The 16,369-nt window shown below is 36.8% G+C and overlaps 1 protein-coding gene across 1 annotated transcript in view; it reads left to right on the plus strand.

Annotated features, from left to right (window-relative positions):
• The window catches only part of Ascc3 (activating signal cointegrator 1 complex subunit 3), a 274,305-nt gene that overhangs the window by 125,306 nt on the left and 132,630 nt on the right, over nucleotides 1–16,369 (plus strand). Inside the window, exons 17-21 of the mRNA XM_032888665.1 lie at nucleotides 3,368–3,559; nucleotides 3,862–4,086; nucleotides 10,975–11,094; nucleotides 13,994–14,158; nucleotides 16,080–16,166. Coding sequence (XP_032744556.1) covers nucleotides 3,368–3,559; nucleotides 3,862–4,086; nucleotides 10,975–11,094; nucleotides 13,994–14,158; nucleotides 16,080–16,166 — 789 coding nt within the window. The remainder of the gene's footprint in view (nucleotides 1–3,367; nucleotides 3,560–3,861; nucleotides 4,087–10,974; nucleotides 11,095–13,993; nucleotides 14,159–16,079; nucleotides 16,167–16,369) is intronic.

Raw genomic sequence — 16,369 nt, forward strand, 5'->3', positions numbered from 1 at the left:
ATTTTCTACCTTAGCCATTTATATTTATTTTCTTTAAATGGTCCATGTCCTTGGCATATTAAATTGCATATAAAATCAGATGTTTTTACTTTTTATTCATGATTATTTTCCATGTGGAAAATCTTTCACTTAAGTGTGTATATTATAGAAAGAGGATGGCCGTTTCCTCCGTGATGTCTCAAATGATTTAAAAGTTTGTTTCACTATTTCATCTCTCTGAAAATAACTCCAATAATTCCATGGTTTTTTCCTATATAATCCTTGGGTTTGTCCCTGTTGGTTTAAGATTTAATATAGAAATGCTCATTTTTATTTGACTCAGTTTCTATGCCTTCTCTCATATCGGCTACAGTGCAAAGACAGAGAGCTTTGCACACATGCCTTTGTCATAGGTTTTTTTATATCTTAAGTAGTTTGTGTTTTTGTCTTTCTTATTGGCCTGCAGTACTTAGATTCTAAATACTTAGTAATTGCTTTACTTTTATTTGTTCTCCTTTTCTGGTTGTACTCTAAATTCCCTTCCTTTTTTTCTGATTCTCTATTGTATTCCATTAATTTATTACAATAATTTTTCCTTTTTTAAAATTAATCATTACATTTGTTTACGCCTCAGATGATATCCCACTTCGCAGTTACCCATCCATACACACCCCATCCCACTTCTGTCCTCTCCTCCCTCCCCTTTGCCTTTGCTTCCGTACCTGACCCTCTCCTGACCCTTCCCTCCAGCATTTCCCTATGCTGGGGCATCAAAACTCCACAGGACCAAGGGCCTCTTACCCCATTGATATCAGGCAAGGCCATGCTCTGCTGCATATATATCTGAAGCCATGGCTCCCTCCCTGTACACTCCTTGGTTGGTGGTCTAATCCCTGGGATCACAGGGTGGTCCAGCCAGCTGATGTTCTTCCTATGAGGTTGCAGTCCCCCTCTACCCCTCCAGTCCTTCCACCAGCTCCCTCATCGAGGTCCCTGAGCTCCGTCTGGCTCCTCATCTGCAGAGAGATGGCTCAGGAGTTAAGAATATTAACCACTAGTTCATGTGTATTGTGAAATGGGATAGACCACAAATGGAAAATTCAGATTTAAAAAATTAAAATTAAGAACAAAGAGGCCTCACATGGTCACCTATCTTTAATCCTCTTTAAAGACAGAGGTAGGCAGGTATGCGTGAGCTCAGGATGAGTCTGGTCTATACTAAGAGTGTCAACGAGAGTTAACACCTTGTTTTGCAAGTAAAATCTAAAAAGGAACAATAACACCAGAATTACCCTAGGAGTCTGTCAGCAGATGAACAGAATGAGAAAGATTGGTTTATATACACAATGGAATACTTTCCATCCATAAAGCATGAAGTTATATAATACAGGAAAATGGTTGTACCTGGAGATCCTCACATTTGGTGACTCAAGTCAGTTCAGACAGATACCATGTTTTGTTTTGTTTTTCTCATTCGCTTAACTCAGGTTTGTATATACATACAGAAAATCATCAGTGCATATAGGGCATGAGAGTAGAAGGGAAACCATATAGGGTAACACATAAGTCTCTGCAGGGAAGGCTACAGGATACATGGGACCATGAGCCGTGAAGTAGAGTATGCTCAAAGTGTACTTGTAAGGGAATATCTTGTGAGCCCCAGTACTGTGTTCTATGAAAGTATGTCAGTTAAAATATTGTTGGAAAAACAGAAGCCAGAGGAACTTAAAGTGAGAATGAGCAACCCACTTTATGCAGAGGAATGGTATAATTTAAGAAGAGCTGTGAGTTCGATGTTGTGAAATTGCAGTGGCGTGCACCCTTTCTACCTTGTTTTTTTTAAATTCTTGGAAATCTGTTCCAGAATAAGAAAAGCAAAATGTGTGTGTGTGTGTGTGTGTGTGTGTGTGTGTGTGTACCTGAATGATCAGTGTCCTAACTCAGATTTGTCACTGGAGTCTACATTGATAACAAGTATATCTGGTTCTTTCAGTGCAGACAATCCACAGACACACAAGCCTCAGCAGAAGCAGGCAGCCATCCTGCAGGACAATTGTGCCGCTGGGTTAGCTCTGAGTGCCTGCTTTTGAATGTCAGAGGAGTGGAACTGGGCAGGTGGCCTCCCTCCTATTTTGGCTTCTGATGGAATTCTGTTATCTGTTAGCAAATACTTCCATGGTCTTTGATATTCATAAGAGACGCTTCAAGAAATTTGAAAGTAACATCTCAGCTCTAAAAAGAAAAAGGCAATGTGATTCCAGTTGCAGGCCATCGTAATAGGGGAGAAATCACAGTTAAGGAAAACAGGAGTTTGTAGCAGAAATTCCTCACGTGGCAGTGTCCTGAACTAGGGAACCACACTAATGCTCTTACAAGGTCTAACCACACTGATCAGCTTCCACCAGGCAGAAATTCCACCTCCTAAAAGACTCTATTACCTTCCAATAGTGTCACAGATGTGGTCCAAGGACTCTGAACATGGCCTGTGGTAGACATTGCAAATTCAAACCATAAATCTTTAGTTACTCATAAAGTTTGCTATGTTTTCTACAGGCTAACTGTACTACACAAATATAAATTAAGACTGATTTTGCATTTTGTTAGGTGTATATTGTCCTTGGGACTTTCAAAGTGTATAGGTTGTCATTTATTTTGTTGACCACTAGGTGGTGCAGTTTACCAATTTATTATACCCAACCTATAAACAATTAATGTAGAGATCTCTTCTTTAGTTGATTGCTTAGAAATCTTAAAAAAAAAAAAAGTAAATGACCCATGATGCAGTCATTTTGGCAAGGCCTGGATTAGAACCCCAGCTTCCTGAGCTCTCATTCCCCACCATATTCATATTTGGAAAAAATTAGTCAAAAATAAGCTCTTATTGATAATGAGATTTTTTTCCAAAACAATAATAAATAAATACTTTATTTAAAATCCCCCAAGAGGTTTTATTATTGGACCTTTTAAAGGTATTACACTAACATCTTCAATTTTATAAAAATGCTACTTTAGTGAGTTTCATCAGTTAGTTTATACAGTCTTTTGTTGTAAGACGTGTGCAGAGTCTACAAGTTCAAACCAGTCCAAAGAAAGGATACGAACAAGGAAATAATGCATTCAAAGTAGATGTATGGTTGTAGGGGCAATGTGGTCAGTATCTTCCCACCAAAGAGCAGCATGAACACAGCTGTAGGTGAACACTGTTGGCCTTCTGCAAAATTTTAAGACACAACAAGATGATATTTGTATAAAGCACTGTTGCCAAGTTATACCTTAAGAAACATTAAAATCATTTTGCTTTCTTTGATAAACTCACTCAGCATGTATGAGATATAGCAATTGATGTTAAATGCTAATTAACTGCCTTGTTACGTTTTTTAACGTCTAGGTACAAAAGTCAAGAAATAAGCAAGTGCGAGAGTTATTCTCAGATGGCTTTAGCATTCATCATGCCGGGATGCTTCGGCAAGACAGAAATTTGGTTGAAAATTTGTTCTCAAATGGGCACATCAAAGTCCTGGTTTGCACAGCCACCCTAGCCTGGGGTGTCAATCTCCCTGCACATGCCGTCATTATTAAGGTAGGAGCCTACCTCCCTTTCCACATGGATTTGTGTGTCTGTTAAAGCAAGCCCCGGGATTGATTTATTTACAAAAATGTGGTGATTTGTCTGTTTCATTGACTGAATGCTGTTTTAGCCAGAATTACTTCCTCCAGTAAAAGTCTAGTTTATATTGCAGACTTTAACTCTCTCCTACCTGATGAAGGGATTATTTAAAGTACACTTTTGAAATCTTCCCATATTTGCCCAATTTCAGGCTCCAGCTCTTCAGGATTATGTGTGTGTGCTTATGTAAATTTTATTAACTTTTCCTCATCTAGGGAACACAAATCTATGCTGCCAAAAGAGGCTCCTTTGTTGACCTTGGAATTTTAGATGTCATGCAGATATTTGGCCGAGCCGGACGACCGCAATTTGACAAATTTGGGGAAGGAATCATTATAACCACACATGATAAACTCAGCCATTACCTCAGTTTGCTCACTCAACAAAACCCGATTGAGAGTCAGTTTCTGGAAAGTCTTGCAGATAACCTAAATGCAGAGGTAAGAACTTGGAAGTAAAATGTCGAGGAAGGTTGAATTGGTTGTTTATTTGTAGTATTAGGGCTATCGTGTTTGGCAAGAGACAGAATAGCGGCTGCTGAGAGGTCTCAGTTGATAAGGGTGCTCACTGCCCTCACAAGACCTGGGTGTGGTTCCCAGCCACACCAGGAAGCTCCTGACGGCCCTCAGAGGCCGGCCCCAAGGGACCTGGCACCTGCTTGTGGCTTTTCTGGCATCTGTTTGCTTGTGCACATAGACAGATACACACACACAAATACACTTGAAATTTCATCTTTAAACAAAGAGAAAATTATAGGGTAAATGGCAGAATGTCATGTAATTCACAGCAGTGTAAAATATTCACAAGACACACAGGAAGTTGTTGCTAACCATGAGATTTGTTCTGTATCAGAAATCTAAGCTAACTTACAGAGGTTAGGGAAACACATAGCAATAGTTGCAGTGCGTATTTGTATTTTGCTTCTCTAATAAAGTTTTATTAGATTTATAAAGTTACTTTATTAGATCATTTGATAGCTTAATTATAAACATTTTATACAAATTATATAAAACTGAAATTTGAACTTGAGTATCACAGTTTGTTTTGTGTATGTGTTTGTGCAGTTTCTGTGTTCAAACCTAACTGATCTCAGCAGCTTGAATATCTAACATCTTAACTTCTTAACTGGCAAAGAGTATAGACAATTTTAACAATTTAGAATATATATGTCAGATTAACTTTTCAGTTTTCACGGCATTCTTAATTATTGCCATGGTATTCTGTACTTTCCTATGCCAGTTTCCTTTCTTAGGCTGAAGTTGTCTCAGTAATTTCAGTAGCTTCTATGTGAGCATGAACTAAATGACCTACTCATCGTCACAGTGCATGCTAGTCCTATACATGTACTTGTTAACGGACACCCTGCCTGTGTTACCCATGTCTCCTCTCTGCAGTGTGAAAAGCAAATGGATACGGGTCTTTGTTAAGAATAGTAGCCAAGGAGGATCAGAACTCCTGGAAACATAGTGAAGTGGCATCCAAAGAGCTGCATGTGGTGCTGGAGGGTTCAGAGGGAGAGAATACACTGGGGGCCAGGGTACTGCAAAAATAAAAGAAGATGAGCAAAGCTTTGTGAAAGCTCTAAGTTGGGTATGGTTGGAGGTTAGAGAAGGAGGCACGAGGGCAGTTAGACAGGCAGATAGCCAGTGGGAAAGATGTTCGTGCCAAATCCTAGGACTTGAGTTTGTCCCTTTGTTCCTCAGGACCCATGTGGAAGAGGGAAGTAAGCAACTACTGCACATTATCTCTGACCTCCACATCTGTGTCATGGCACACCCGATACATGCAGATACACAGTAATAAAAGTATTTTCTACATGAAACAGGGACAGTAATGAAAGACTCTGTTTTGACTAATTTCTTGACTCCAAAGATGATCTATAATACTTAGTTTCAGTCCTTGTTGACTGTGATTGAATAATCTTAATAGCTGGGTATAAATAACTTACGTGTCTTGTGAGCATTTGCTTATTTTTCAGTCCTAGTGCCCAGGGATGTCCTGGGATATCTCTAGCATCTCAGGATCACTTGAAGTTGACTTTTGAAAACAGTCTTCAAACACACAGGCCCATTAAATCTAGTTTATTGTATAGAGCTTATATTTGTCCCATCTTAGATAAAATGTAGTAAGTTAAACTGAATATATTTCCTTGTATTGGTTCTTTACTTTTTCCCATGATCTAGACTAAATATTTTTTTTTAAATATCAGCAATAGTTTCTCTGACTTTTACGGTGCAAACGAGTTTGTGCTAGCCGATGTGTATGTCCCCTTGACACAGCTAGAGACTTAGTTTGAAACAGGGAAGCTCAGCTGAGGAAATGACCTCACCAGAAGGACTTATGGGCAGTCAGGAGGCCCAGTTCACTGTGGGTGGCGCCATCTCTGAGTTGGTGTCTTGAGTGCTGTAAGAAAGCCATTAAGCCATCAAGAGCAAGCCAGTACATGGCTCTCCTCCATGGCCTCTGTGCCAACTCCTGCCCCAGATTCTTTCCCTGACTTCTCTGGATGATGGACCATAAGCTTAAGAGAAAATAAATCCCCTCCTCCCCTGGTTTCTTTGGTTATGGAATTTTATCACAGCAGCAGCCATCCCAGTGAAGACAGATTTCTGTGTAAACCCAAGTGCTTTTGTAAGTATTCAGGAAATACAAACTGAATCAAACACTGTTGTTATCGTTTAGAACAATAGAATAGCTTCAGTGAAACTAACCATACTCTGAGAATCAGTCAATAATAGTTCATATTTTCATCACTAACTTCTTAATAGATACGCCATTTTCAGAAATGTCATCTCACTATGAACATAATTCCATTTAGATACATAAAAGGCATCCATAATTTGTAATTTTTAGCCTTGGTAGTGAGGTGTAATAACTGCTAAATTTTTTTTACCTTAGTTTACTGAAATTTCTTTTCAAATTTCCCAATGATAATACAAGTTGAATATGAAATTAATTCTGGTAAAACTGTAAATCAAACATGAATCATTTTATAGCATGAATCCGCTATATTATTAACATTATGGATTTGTGTTTACCACATCTTTGTTAAACCTCAGCATTAGCAATGATTAATGCAAAGATCAAATTAAACTAGAGGAAGAATGTTGCCTCTAATGGCTGTGACGTTATAAATATAGTTTTAATTAATTAGGCAAATACATTAAGTATAATTTGAACACAAATGCTTTATATATATCCTTGTTCTTTGATATCTCATAACTCCATAACTGAAAGGGCACAAGTGGATTCTCTTTATAAGGCCAAGCGAGTTTGCACTGAGAGAAAAGCTAGCGTTTGAGGCTTCTTTACAAGTTTTCAGAAGATAGCACTAGTCTTCTACTCTCTTCTGTAAACCTCCCTTTCAATCTCAGCCTTTCTTTAAAGCTAGGACACTTTTCCTATAGTGTAGTATTTATTCTTCAGAAGAGTTCTATACATGCTATGTAGATACTAATTATACATATACCCAGCTTATGGATAACCATGTTTTCCCATCCTCCTGATTATTCTCCTGCAGAAGTCCTTTGCCCTCGAAAGGCATTTCTGTGACCTTTTTGCCACGGAGGCCAGTCTTTTATATTCTTTTTTGTTTGTTTTTATTTTTTTATTTATAAAATAGTACTCTTGTTGGCTTGTGAAAAATCTATTACATTCCCATTCTACTTTGATATGCAGCACATACCACAATTGATTTACCGTAGTCCCTTGACACTCAGCCTCATATGCTTACTTCCAGCCTTAAAATAAATGAGTTGTGGGATACATTTTTTATGTATTATAAGGCGTGTGTGTGTGTGTGTGTGTGTGTGTGTGTGTGTGTGTGTGTACACATACATGATTATAAACTTGCTTATTTAGGTTTTATATGTTTTAACCAATTTTCAAGGTATACATATGATGCAAATAATCAAAATATCCTTACATATTAGACTTTGATATATCAATTAGGTATGAAGTATAAGTCATATATCTAAGTTTCCAAATGGGGTAAGTTATATTTTCTTTAGTGGACTTTATAGTGTAACGTTTTCATCATTCACACATCTAATATTTGAAAACCATTGTTGAATATGAATACATTGTGAGGCAGGGGAGTTGAGCTTGGAGTAGTTATCCCAGTGGTTATGGGTTTCAGCTTTGTGCAGGGGACTGGCACATGGCCAAGGCCCCTGCTTTTGTGCAAGGATCTTTGTTCAGAGTGTGCAGGCTTGCTGCTGACTGGTAAGATGAATGAATACATTTCAAAGATACACCATGAAAAAGCTGTCACCAGGTGGCAGCTCATATTTACAGGACACTTTTCATTTCAGCCACGAGGTGGCGATAAAGGACTAGCCTCGTAATATCATGGACTATGAAATGAGCATGTATTTTCCTGTACAGTGTCTTTCCTTCTGTGAATGATTACGATTTTCATTACTTGAGCAGATGAGTGATACCTGTGCCCTCCTTTTCAGAGGCAGCAACAGCAGGTCACTCATGTTAGTTTACTGATGAAGCTTATTTTGCATTTTACAAATCTTGATTTCTTTTATGTTAAAATAATGATATATGATTATAAGAAAAATAGTCCATACTTCATAAGACATTACACCCACACACCACACACAGTTAGTTAGTTAGTTAGTATTTTATTGGGCATAGTATAGGAAGGGAGTGGGTTGGGGAACACCTGGAATACTGCCTATATCAAAATCTCTGACGTTAGAGAGAGTCAATGTCTTTTTTTTACTCATATTATCAAACTAGTTTCTATTTATATTTTTACTAATTTTATTAACTTTTCAAAGTACTATTTCAAGACAAAAGTGTATAAGGCACAGTGTCAACAACTGAACTATTTAAAAGTCTTTTTGGAGACCATAAGGGTTAGTGGAGGAAAAGGATGGTGGGTGCGGTAGCAGTGTGAAAAGTAAGGTTCGCAGAATAAAACAAGTTTAAGTCAGCGCTGCAGCTGGATGCTAATACTTGGAGATTGAGAATACTGGGAATGAGAATGAGGTTCTGCACATTAATGAAGTAATCATATGTTTTTACCACATGGATGATCAAATCGTAAGGGGAAGAAGGTTAATTGCTAACATACCATGCGTAAACTGATTTTTCTCATACCCCCATGTTCACTATTAACATCTGAAGTGTAATAAAATGTGTGTAAGCTTTTATTTTTTGAGGAGTGGTCTTGCTGTATAGTCACTGTGTAGTTCAGGTTGACCCCACTTCCCGCTATCCTCCTGGTGTAGCCTCCTGAGGACTGTAATTATAGGCATATACAATTGTGCCCAGTGAGTATGTTTAATTTTTTTTTTTTTTTTTTTTTTTTTTTCCGGAGTGGGATGTTTAATCTACCACTGAGCTAAATCCCAGCCCCAGTTATCTTCTTTTTCTTTTTTTTTTTTTTTTTTTTTTTCGGAACTGGGGACCAATTCAGTATTAGGCAAGGCTCTACCACTATAAATCCCCAACCAGTATGTTTAATTCTTAACTTTCCTGAACACAATTCAGTATTGGGCTATATGATATTTAATGGTTAAAGTAGTTATTACATATCATAGATTATATATAGAAACACATAAATTATAGAAATAGTAGTTGCAGAAATTCAGACATGCAAATAGATTTCAATAAAACAACTTTCTTTTTCTTTCTTTCATTCTTTTTTTTCTTCCAGACAGGGTTATTCTGTGTAGCCTTGGCTGTCCTAGAACTTGTTCTGTAGACCAGACTGGCCTTGAACTTACAGAGATCCACCTGACTGTGCCTACCAAGTGCTAGAATTAAGGTGTGCACCATCACTGCCCTGCCAAACATACTTGGTTTTTGGTTTTTTGTTTTACACATCCAGAATAGAAACCGTAAATCTTTAGTAATTATGTAGCTCCTTACTGACTCAAATTTAGGGTTAGTATGCTTGTTTTGCTTGCACGCGTGGGTAGGACAGTGTTAAGGATTCGATCTATGGCCTTGAATGCACTAAGCATACTCTTTACCTACATTGCCTGATAATCTACATATATATCTAACAGAATTAGGTATATAAAATTAAAATTATACGAGGTAAAACATATATGAAGTTTTTCTAGTATAAATGCTAAAATGACTTTCTTTATATTGCTTCTAAAAATTATATAGAATAAAGCTAATTAAAATTTCAGTTTCTTCAATATTCGTACCTTAGTTATCACATTCCTTGTTTTTTTTCTTCCTAAGATGGAGTAATTTATACAAGACATATCTCTTCTTATTGAATTGAACTAAGGATTTGTAGAAGAATTGCAGGTGTCAAGTCTCACACTTAGGATACTCTCCCAGAAAGCACTGTTGTTTCCAGTTGGTCTGCTAGAAAATCCAATACGTCTCACACAAGTGTCTCATTAAAATTCTGTTAATGTCACTGTCTAAGAATTATTTTCTTTACACAGAGCTCATGTTAGTTGTATTTTTAAATCATTAATTGATGTTTTTTAAGCTAGTACATATCAAAAATACATTAAATGCCATGTTGTACATTCCATGCACTTTCTGGACATAATCTAAACATTCTTTTTTTAATTATAGTTCACACATATAATTTCTTTTTGAATAATGAAAGCACTTCTTGTTTTGTTGGACTGGTTTTTCCTTATTGTTAGTGCTTTGGAAATGAAATCTTGTCACTCCTTCGCCCAGGCTAGCTTCAAACATAGGACACACTGCAGCCTCACATCCACATAGGGGCAGTGGTTATCGCCATATTTGGCAGGACATGTCTTAAGTATAAGTGTTAATATGTATAAACCTGCTCTCTTTCTTTTGTAGAAATGGTTACAGTTTTCTGTCGTGTTCTGTTTGTGTGTCTGTCCCAGTGCTAAGACTATCTGTAGAGACAGCTAGCTTTCCTTCTGTGTTCTGGGTACTTACTGCACAGAAGCAGGGAAGTACTGCACACAGTAGGACTTTGTTATTGTTCTAGTATACTTATATTAAGCTTTTCAGGAAATTATGTGAAACTAAAACAAATTGAATATTAAGTGAGTTAGGAAAAAAATAACAACACAAAAGTCCGTTAATACTATATAAAGATCACTCATGGGAAAAAAATCAAAAGCCATAACATTGAAGAAATTCAGATTTTAGATTCATTTCTAATTCAATTATATAAGGCAACAGTGATGTTTGGGAAATGAAAATATCATGTCTACCAATTGTGCTTGCCTTTTTTTAAAAATACAATACATACAGTGACCTATGTTCAAAGACTTAATTTCTGGTCAAGTAGTGTTTGCTATAATATTTGTTGGTCTTTCCTGCTTTGCTTTAATTTCTGCTGTATTTTTAACGTCCAGATCGCACTAGGAACAGTCACCAATGTGGAAGAGGCGGTGAAGTGGATGAGTTACACGTACCTCTACGTGCGGATGAGAGCAAACCCACTCGCCTACGGCATCAGTCACAAAGCATACCAGGTATCCAGCTCACTGGGAAGGAGAACCGAAGCTCAGGCTTGCTTTTAAGTCGTGTGATCCTTTCATAATGCAAAAGAAAGTAAATGTGGGTTCCTCTCACCTCACTTGAAGAGGAGTTAGGGAACTGGAAGAAAATTTCAAAGCTGTAATGTTTTTTAGAGAACACTGAGGAAAATGAAATTGTCCCTGATAATTACATTACTTTAAATCTCTTTTACCACTAATACTGTTAAATCCGTATTTATGTGCTGATGAAGCCATTTGCAGATAGATTTCCATTTGCAGCATTTTGCTATGTTTGTTTTAAACTGAAATATTAGTTTGGGAGTAAACTGGACAGGAAGAAATTTATGATGATGTTTTAATAATAGGCTTATGTTCTATATAATCTGTTCCCCTTATCAAATTGCTTTACCCTCTATTCTGAAAATTTTAAGTGGTGGCAGTGATGAGTTATCATCATAACTCTTTGGCGGCCAGGATCACTTTCATGTATCAGTGCATAGGCAGACTGAGAATTGGATGCATGTGGGGACAGCCTTTCCTCTGAGCTTTACGGTTGTGTGGTCCATATGGCTTACAGATTCCATAGGATCTTGTTTTTTCTTTAGAACTCCGTTTTTGTGCTGTAAGTGCTTCCTAATTACAGAAGAAACCCTGTTGTGGTCTAATGAAAACATTATTTCACTATCATCGTATGGATATTCACGTATGTCAAGGCAAAATTATCAAAAAATGTTTAACTCCAAATGTTTCTCCTTTCACCACCAACACACACCTGATCCTGCTTCCAAAGCCAGTTCTTGGGCTTTTCTTTCATTTTCCCCTTTTCCTGAGTAGTAGATTTCATAAAATTCATACAGAAGCAACAACTAGCGCCAAGGATGCTGTCTGAAATCTGAGTTTCCGTATTTGGATTTTTCCCTGGAAAGTATCCCACTCCCTTCCTTCCTTCCATGCTGGTCTTAAGTCAGTGCATTATTTTACAGCCAAAGTGATTGGTTGCTAGATACAGGTTTTCATTAGGATACATGGTAAGCATAAAACACTGGATGGTCACATTACAAGTAAAAGGATTGTGACGACGATTGAGGCCATTATGAAAGCTTTCCAAAGGGGTAGAGCCTATCTTGGTGCATATTCGATGTTTTGAATGAGAAGTGTTCCCCACAGAGGGCTCTCTGTGTATCTGAACACTTCTCCCTCAGTCAGCGGTGCTGTTTGGAAAGGCTACAGAACAGCGATTCTTAACCTGGGAGTCAAGACCATGGTGCATTTACACAATGGAATACTTCAGCTATTAAAACAAAGACGTCGTGAATTTTGTAGGCAAATGGATACATCTTTAGAAGACCTACTTTAAAATAAATGACAGCAATATTAACTCATGATTTTAAAGATAGTTTTTATATTTTTCCACTCCATTAGAAACATTACTTTCTTGCCTATAACTAAGCGGGATCTTCGAGACTTGGCGTGTGCCACACATATGAATCTGCAGGTACACATAAACATACAAGGATAACAATAGGAGTAACTTCAGATTGGGTTGAATATCATAATTTCTGCTCCTAAAATGACTGGTGCAAGTCATGGTCACACATGCCGGTTAAACCGAGCTTCTGAGAGGCCAAAATAAGAGTTATGAGGGGGAGGCCATCCTGGAGCATTTTGTGAAGTATCTCAAAAGTTCAAAGCAACATTGCATTGTAATAGATTCAACACTATAAAGAATATCCAATTTTCTTCTTTGTTTCCATTTTTATGATAAGCAAAATAGTTTTCCCATCAGACATGAAAATGCAAGGACATTTATTGGAATTATTTTTGAATAATTGAATTATTTTTGAAAGGATAATGTGAATTTAGTTTTGTGGATCTTTATTGGGCAAGAGCACTCTCACCACCATTTCCCCATGAAATGCTAATACTAATCCTCTTGAAATAGTAATATGGCTCAATAATTTTAAGACCCTATTTGTTTTAGCAAAAAAAAAAATTATATCTACCTTTAAGTATTTGTTATCGGGAATTCTGCAGATATAACTATCTTAGATTCTAGAATATTTAAAGAAAATGTGTAAATCGATAACATGTGGTTTTTAAGCTTAGTAATCTTTTCTAACTTTTTCTCAAACATTAAAATACACATACATACACATATAAAAATGAAATCAGTATATCGAAAGGACATCTACAGTCCTGTGTTCATGGCAGCAATTTCGCAATCACCAGGAAGTGACCACAGCTCATCATGCGTCCACCAGCTGAGATGGACAAGGAAAATGTGTTCTGTACATACACTGAATAATATGGGTCAGGAAAGGAAATCCTGTCTACTGTGACCACATCCCTGGAATGAGACCATGGGACAGATTAAATGATACATACATAGAAAGACAACTGCCACATAAGATTCTCACATGTGAACATAGAAACCCAGACTTCCATAGTGACCCCAGAGGCTGAGAAGAGCCGGACTAGAAAGTCTGGTCAGTGTGAACTGAGTTACCATTATTTATAAAAACGGTAATTTCCCCGTGTTTTAGAACCATGAGTGATCACAGATAACACCAGCATGCTCTACTACTATTCTACAAAATTAGCAAAAGGGTTTGTCACAGAGAAGTAGTACATCTTTAGAGAGATAGACATTTTTAACCATTGCCAAATTGTGTGTTAATAAAATCAGCATATACTATACCTTTAACTTGTGCCATTCTTAAAATGAACTTAATTTCAATCTAAACTGTCATAAAAGCATGTTAATTTCTGTACGTAGGCACGTGCACTGACTTTATAAAGAGTTTGATACTTAATTTCTGTGAGTAGGCATGTGCACTAACTTTCTAAAGAGTTTGATACATTTGCATGTATTTGTTCTCTTTCTTCCATGTAGATGGACCCAACGTTAAGAAAGCACCGAGAACAGCTCCTTATTGAAGTTGGACAAAAGCTGGATAAAGCTAGGATGATTCGCTTTGAAGAACGAACTGGCTATTTTTCTTCCACTGATTTGGGTAGAACTGCCAGCCACTACTATATTAAATACAACACCATTGAGGTAATATCCTGAATGGAACAAATAGAGCAATATCTTCATTTCTAGATTTAAATAGTTTCTAGTCTTCAGTATATGCTGATAATGCAAAATAAGAAAAGCAGTTAATAAAGCAAAATATATTTATTTATACTAATTCAATAATACCCTCAGTACTAACAACATACAACATTAAATAATCTGGGTTCTTTGCCAACCAGTCCGTGAACTCTACAGGATGTAGAGCATACTCTTAAGTCCTAAGGATGAATGCCAGACTATATTAAATGGGAAATGGTAGTATTCTGCCTGGATGTGTGTCATCTTGACATTAGCTAGAGTCATCAGAGAGGAAGGAGCCGCAGTTGAGGAAAAGCTCCCCTGAGACCCAGCTGTAAGGCCTTTTCTCAATTAGTCCCCAGTGGCCTGGCTCATTATGGGTGGTGCCATCCCTTTGCCAGTGTCCCTGGATTCTATAAGGAAACAGGCTGAGCAAGCCGTTCAGAACACCCCTCTATGATCTGGATCAGCTCCTACCTCTAGGATCCTGCCATGTTTGAGTTCCTTTCTTGATTTCCTTTGATGATGAACAGTAATGTGGAAGTGAAAGCTGAATAAACCCTTTCTTCACCAACTTGCTTTTTTTCTCGTCATAGTGTTTCATCACAATAGAAACCTAACTAAGATAAATATCTGAATGTTTTTTTTTTTAAATAAAAAGTAAAAGAAAATTTTTCATCTTACTAAGAACCAGTGGGTAGAGTTAAAATAGCTCACCAGGACAAACCGACTGTTGCAGCTTGAGGAATTTTGAAGGTTAATATTTTAAACATACAATGGAAACTTACTACCTTTTTTTTTCTCTCTCTCTCTCTCTCTCTCTTTCTCTCTCTCTCTCTCTTTTTTTTTTTTTTTTTTTTAGTGAATGGTTCTGGTGTGGAGTCTCATTTTTTGTGGCCAGTTTCTAAATGCAAATGAATGACTCCCAACTCTGCATCCCAGGTGCTGGGTACTAGGCATGTGCCAACATGTTTAACTTACTTACTGCCTTTATATCTGCGTGTGTTGGAAAGTCACAGTGATCATTCATGAGAAAACTTAAATTTGTTTTATTTGGTCATGTCGTGAATTTTATATTGATTTTTTTTGTTTGGGACTTCCATAAATATTTTTAATATAAAAAGAAATCATTCCAGTTAGATTTCTTCAAATGTAGAAGCATCAGTTTATATAAAATGTAGCTTTTGTACCATTACATTGTTTTTTTAATACATAAAACAGGTCTTAGAAAGTACTAGTTGGTCCCTGTGTTTTCCAAAATAAACTTTATATTTGCATAACAGTTAAATTTCTTTAAATCATTTGACATTTTTTATCTTACAACTGTGATCTGGGAATTCTTCAAGCAAGTTGTCAGCCGTTCGCTTTGTGCATCACGCATTGATCAGCTGCTCATTTTCTCTGTTGCACAGTTTTTCTTGGATGTCTCCTGTTAGTAAGCCAGTGCGTTAGCAGTTCTCCCAGAGCTGGCATCTTCCACCTTCATCCTGTATGCCCTCTGCCTGCTTTTCTTCCTCTAATTTCACCGATAAAAATATGGGAATCATCAGATTACTGTTTCCTACTCATTTCTCTGCAGTGTATATGATATATGATTAATTTAGTATTTGTCAATGATATAGATTTCTATATACACAGACAAATGTTCTGATGAACACGTTTTAGACATGTAATGTAGATTTTGCTTGATAACTGCCTTTATTTATCTTTTTGCTCTTATAGATCTTCTAACTCTGATGATGTCTTATAAAATGAGAATTTGGAGTACTGTACAACAAATGTCTGTATGGTTTAGGGCTCCATTTCTCTAAGTTTGTGCAATTTAGAATAGGATCGGCAACTTAAGAATGCTTCATTAATTTTAATCAAATATTTATTCTGACAGACATTCAATGAACTCTTTGATGCACACAAAACAGAAGGTGATATCTTTGCTATTGTCTCCAAAGCTGAAGAATTTGATCAAATTAAGGTAAGATATCTTGAGGTTAGAATTAAATATTATTATGTAAGTACATAAATTAATTTATCAGCTTGTAATTAATTGCTATTTCTCAACATAAGAATTATGCATCATATTACATTTGGAGTATCAATACATCAAAAATGTCCACTGTCCTAAAATTATACCTCACAACATTTGTTGCTTTTGCCGTAAATCAATAATGTAGATTT

This window comes from Rattus rattus, chromosome 18 (genome assembly GCF_011064425.1).
Source record: "Rattus rattus isolate New Zealand chromosome 18, Rrattus_CSIRO_v1, whole genome shotgun sequence".
In the NCBI taxonomy this organism is placed as follows: Eukaryota; Metazoa; Chordata; class Mammalia; order Rodentia; family Muridae; genus Rattus; species Rattus rattus.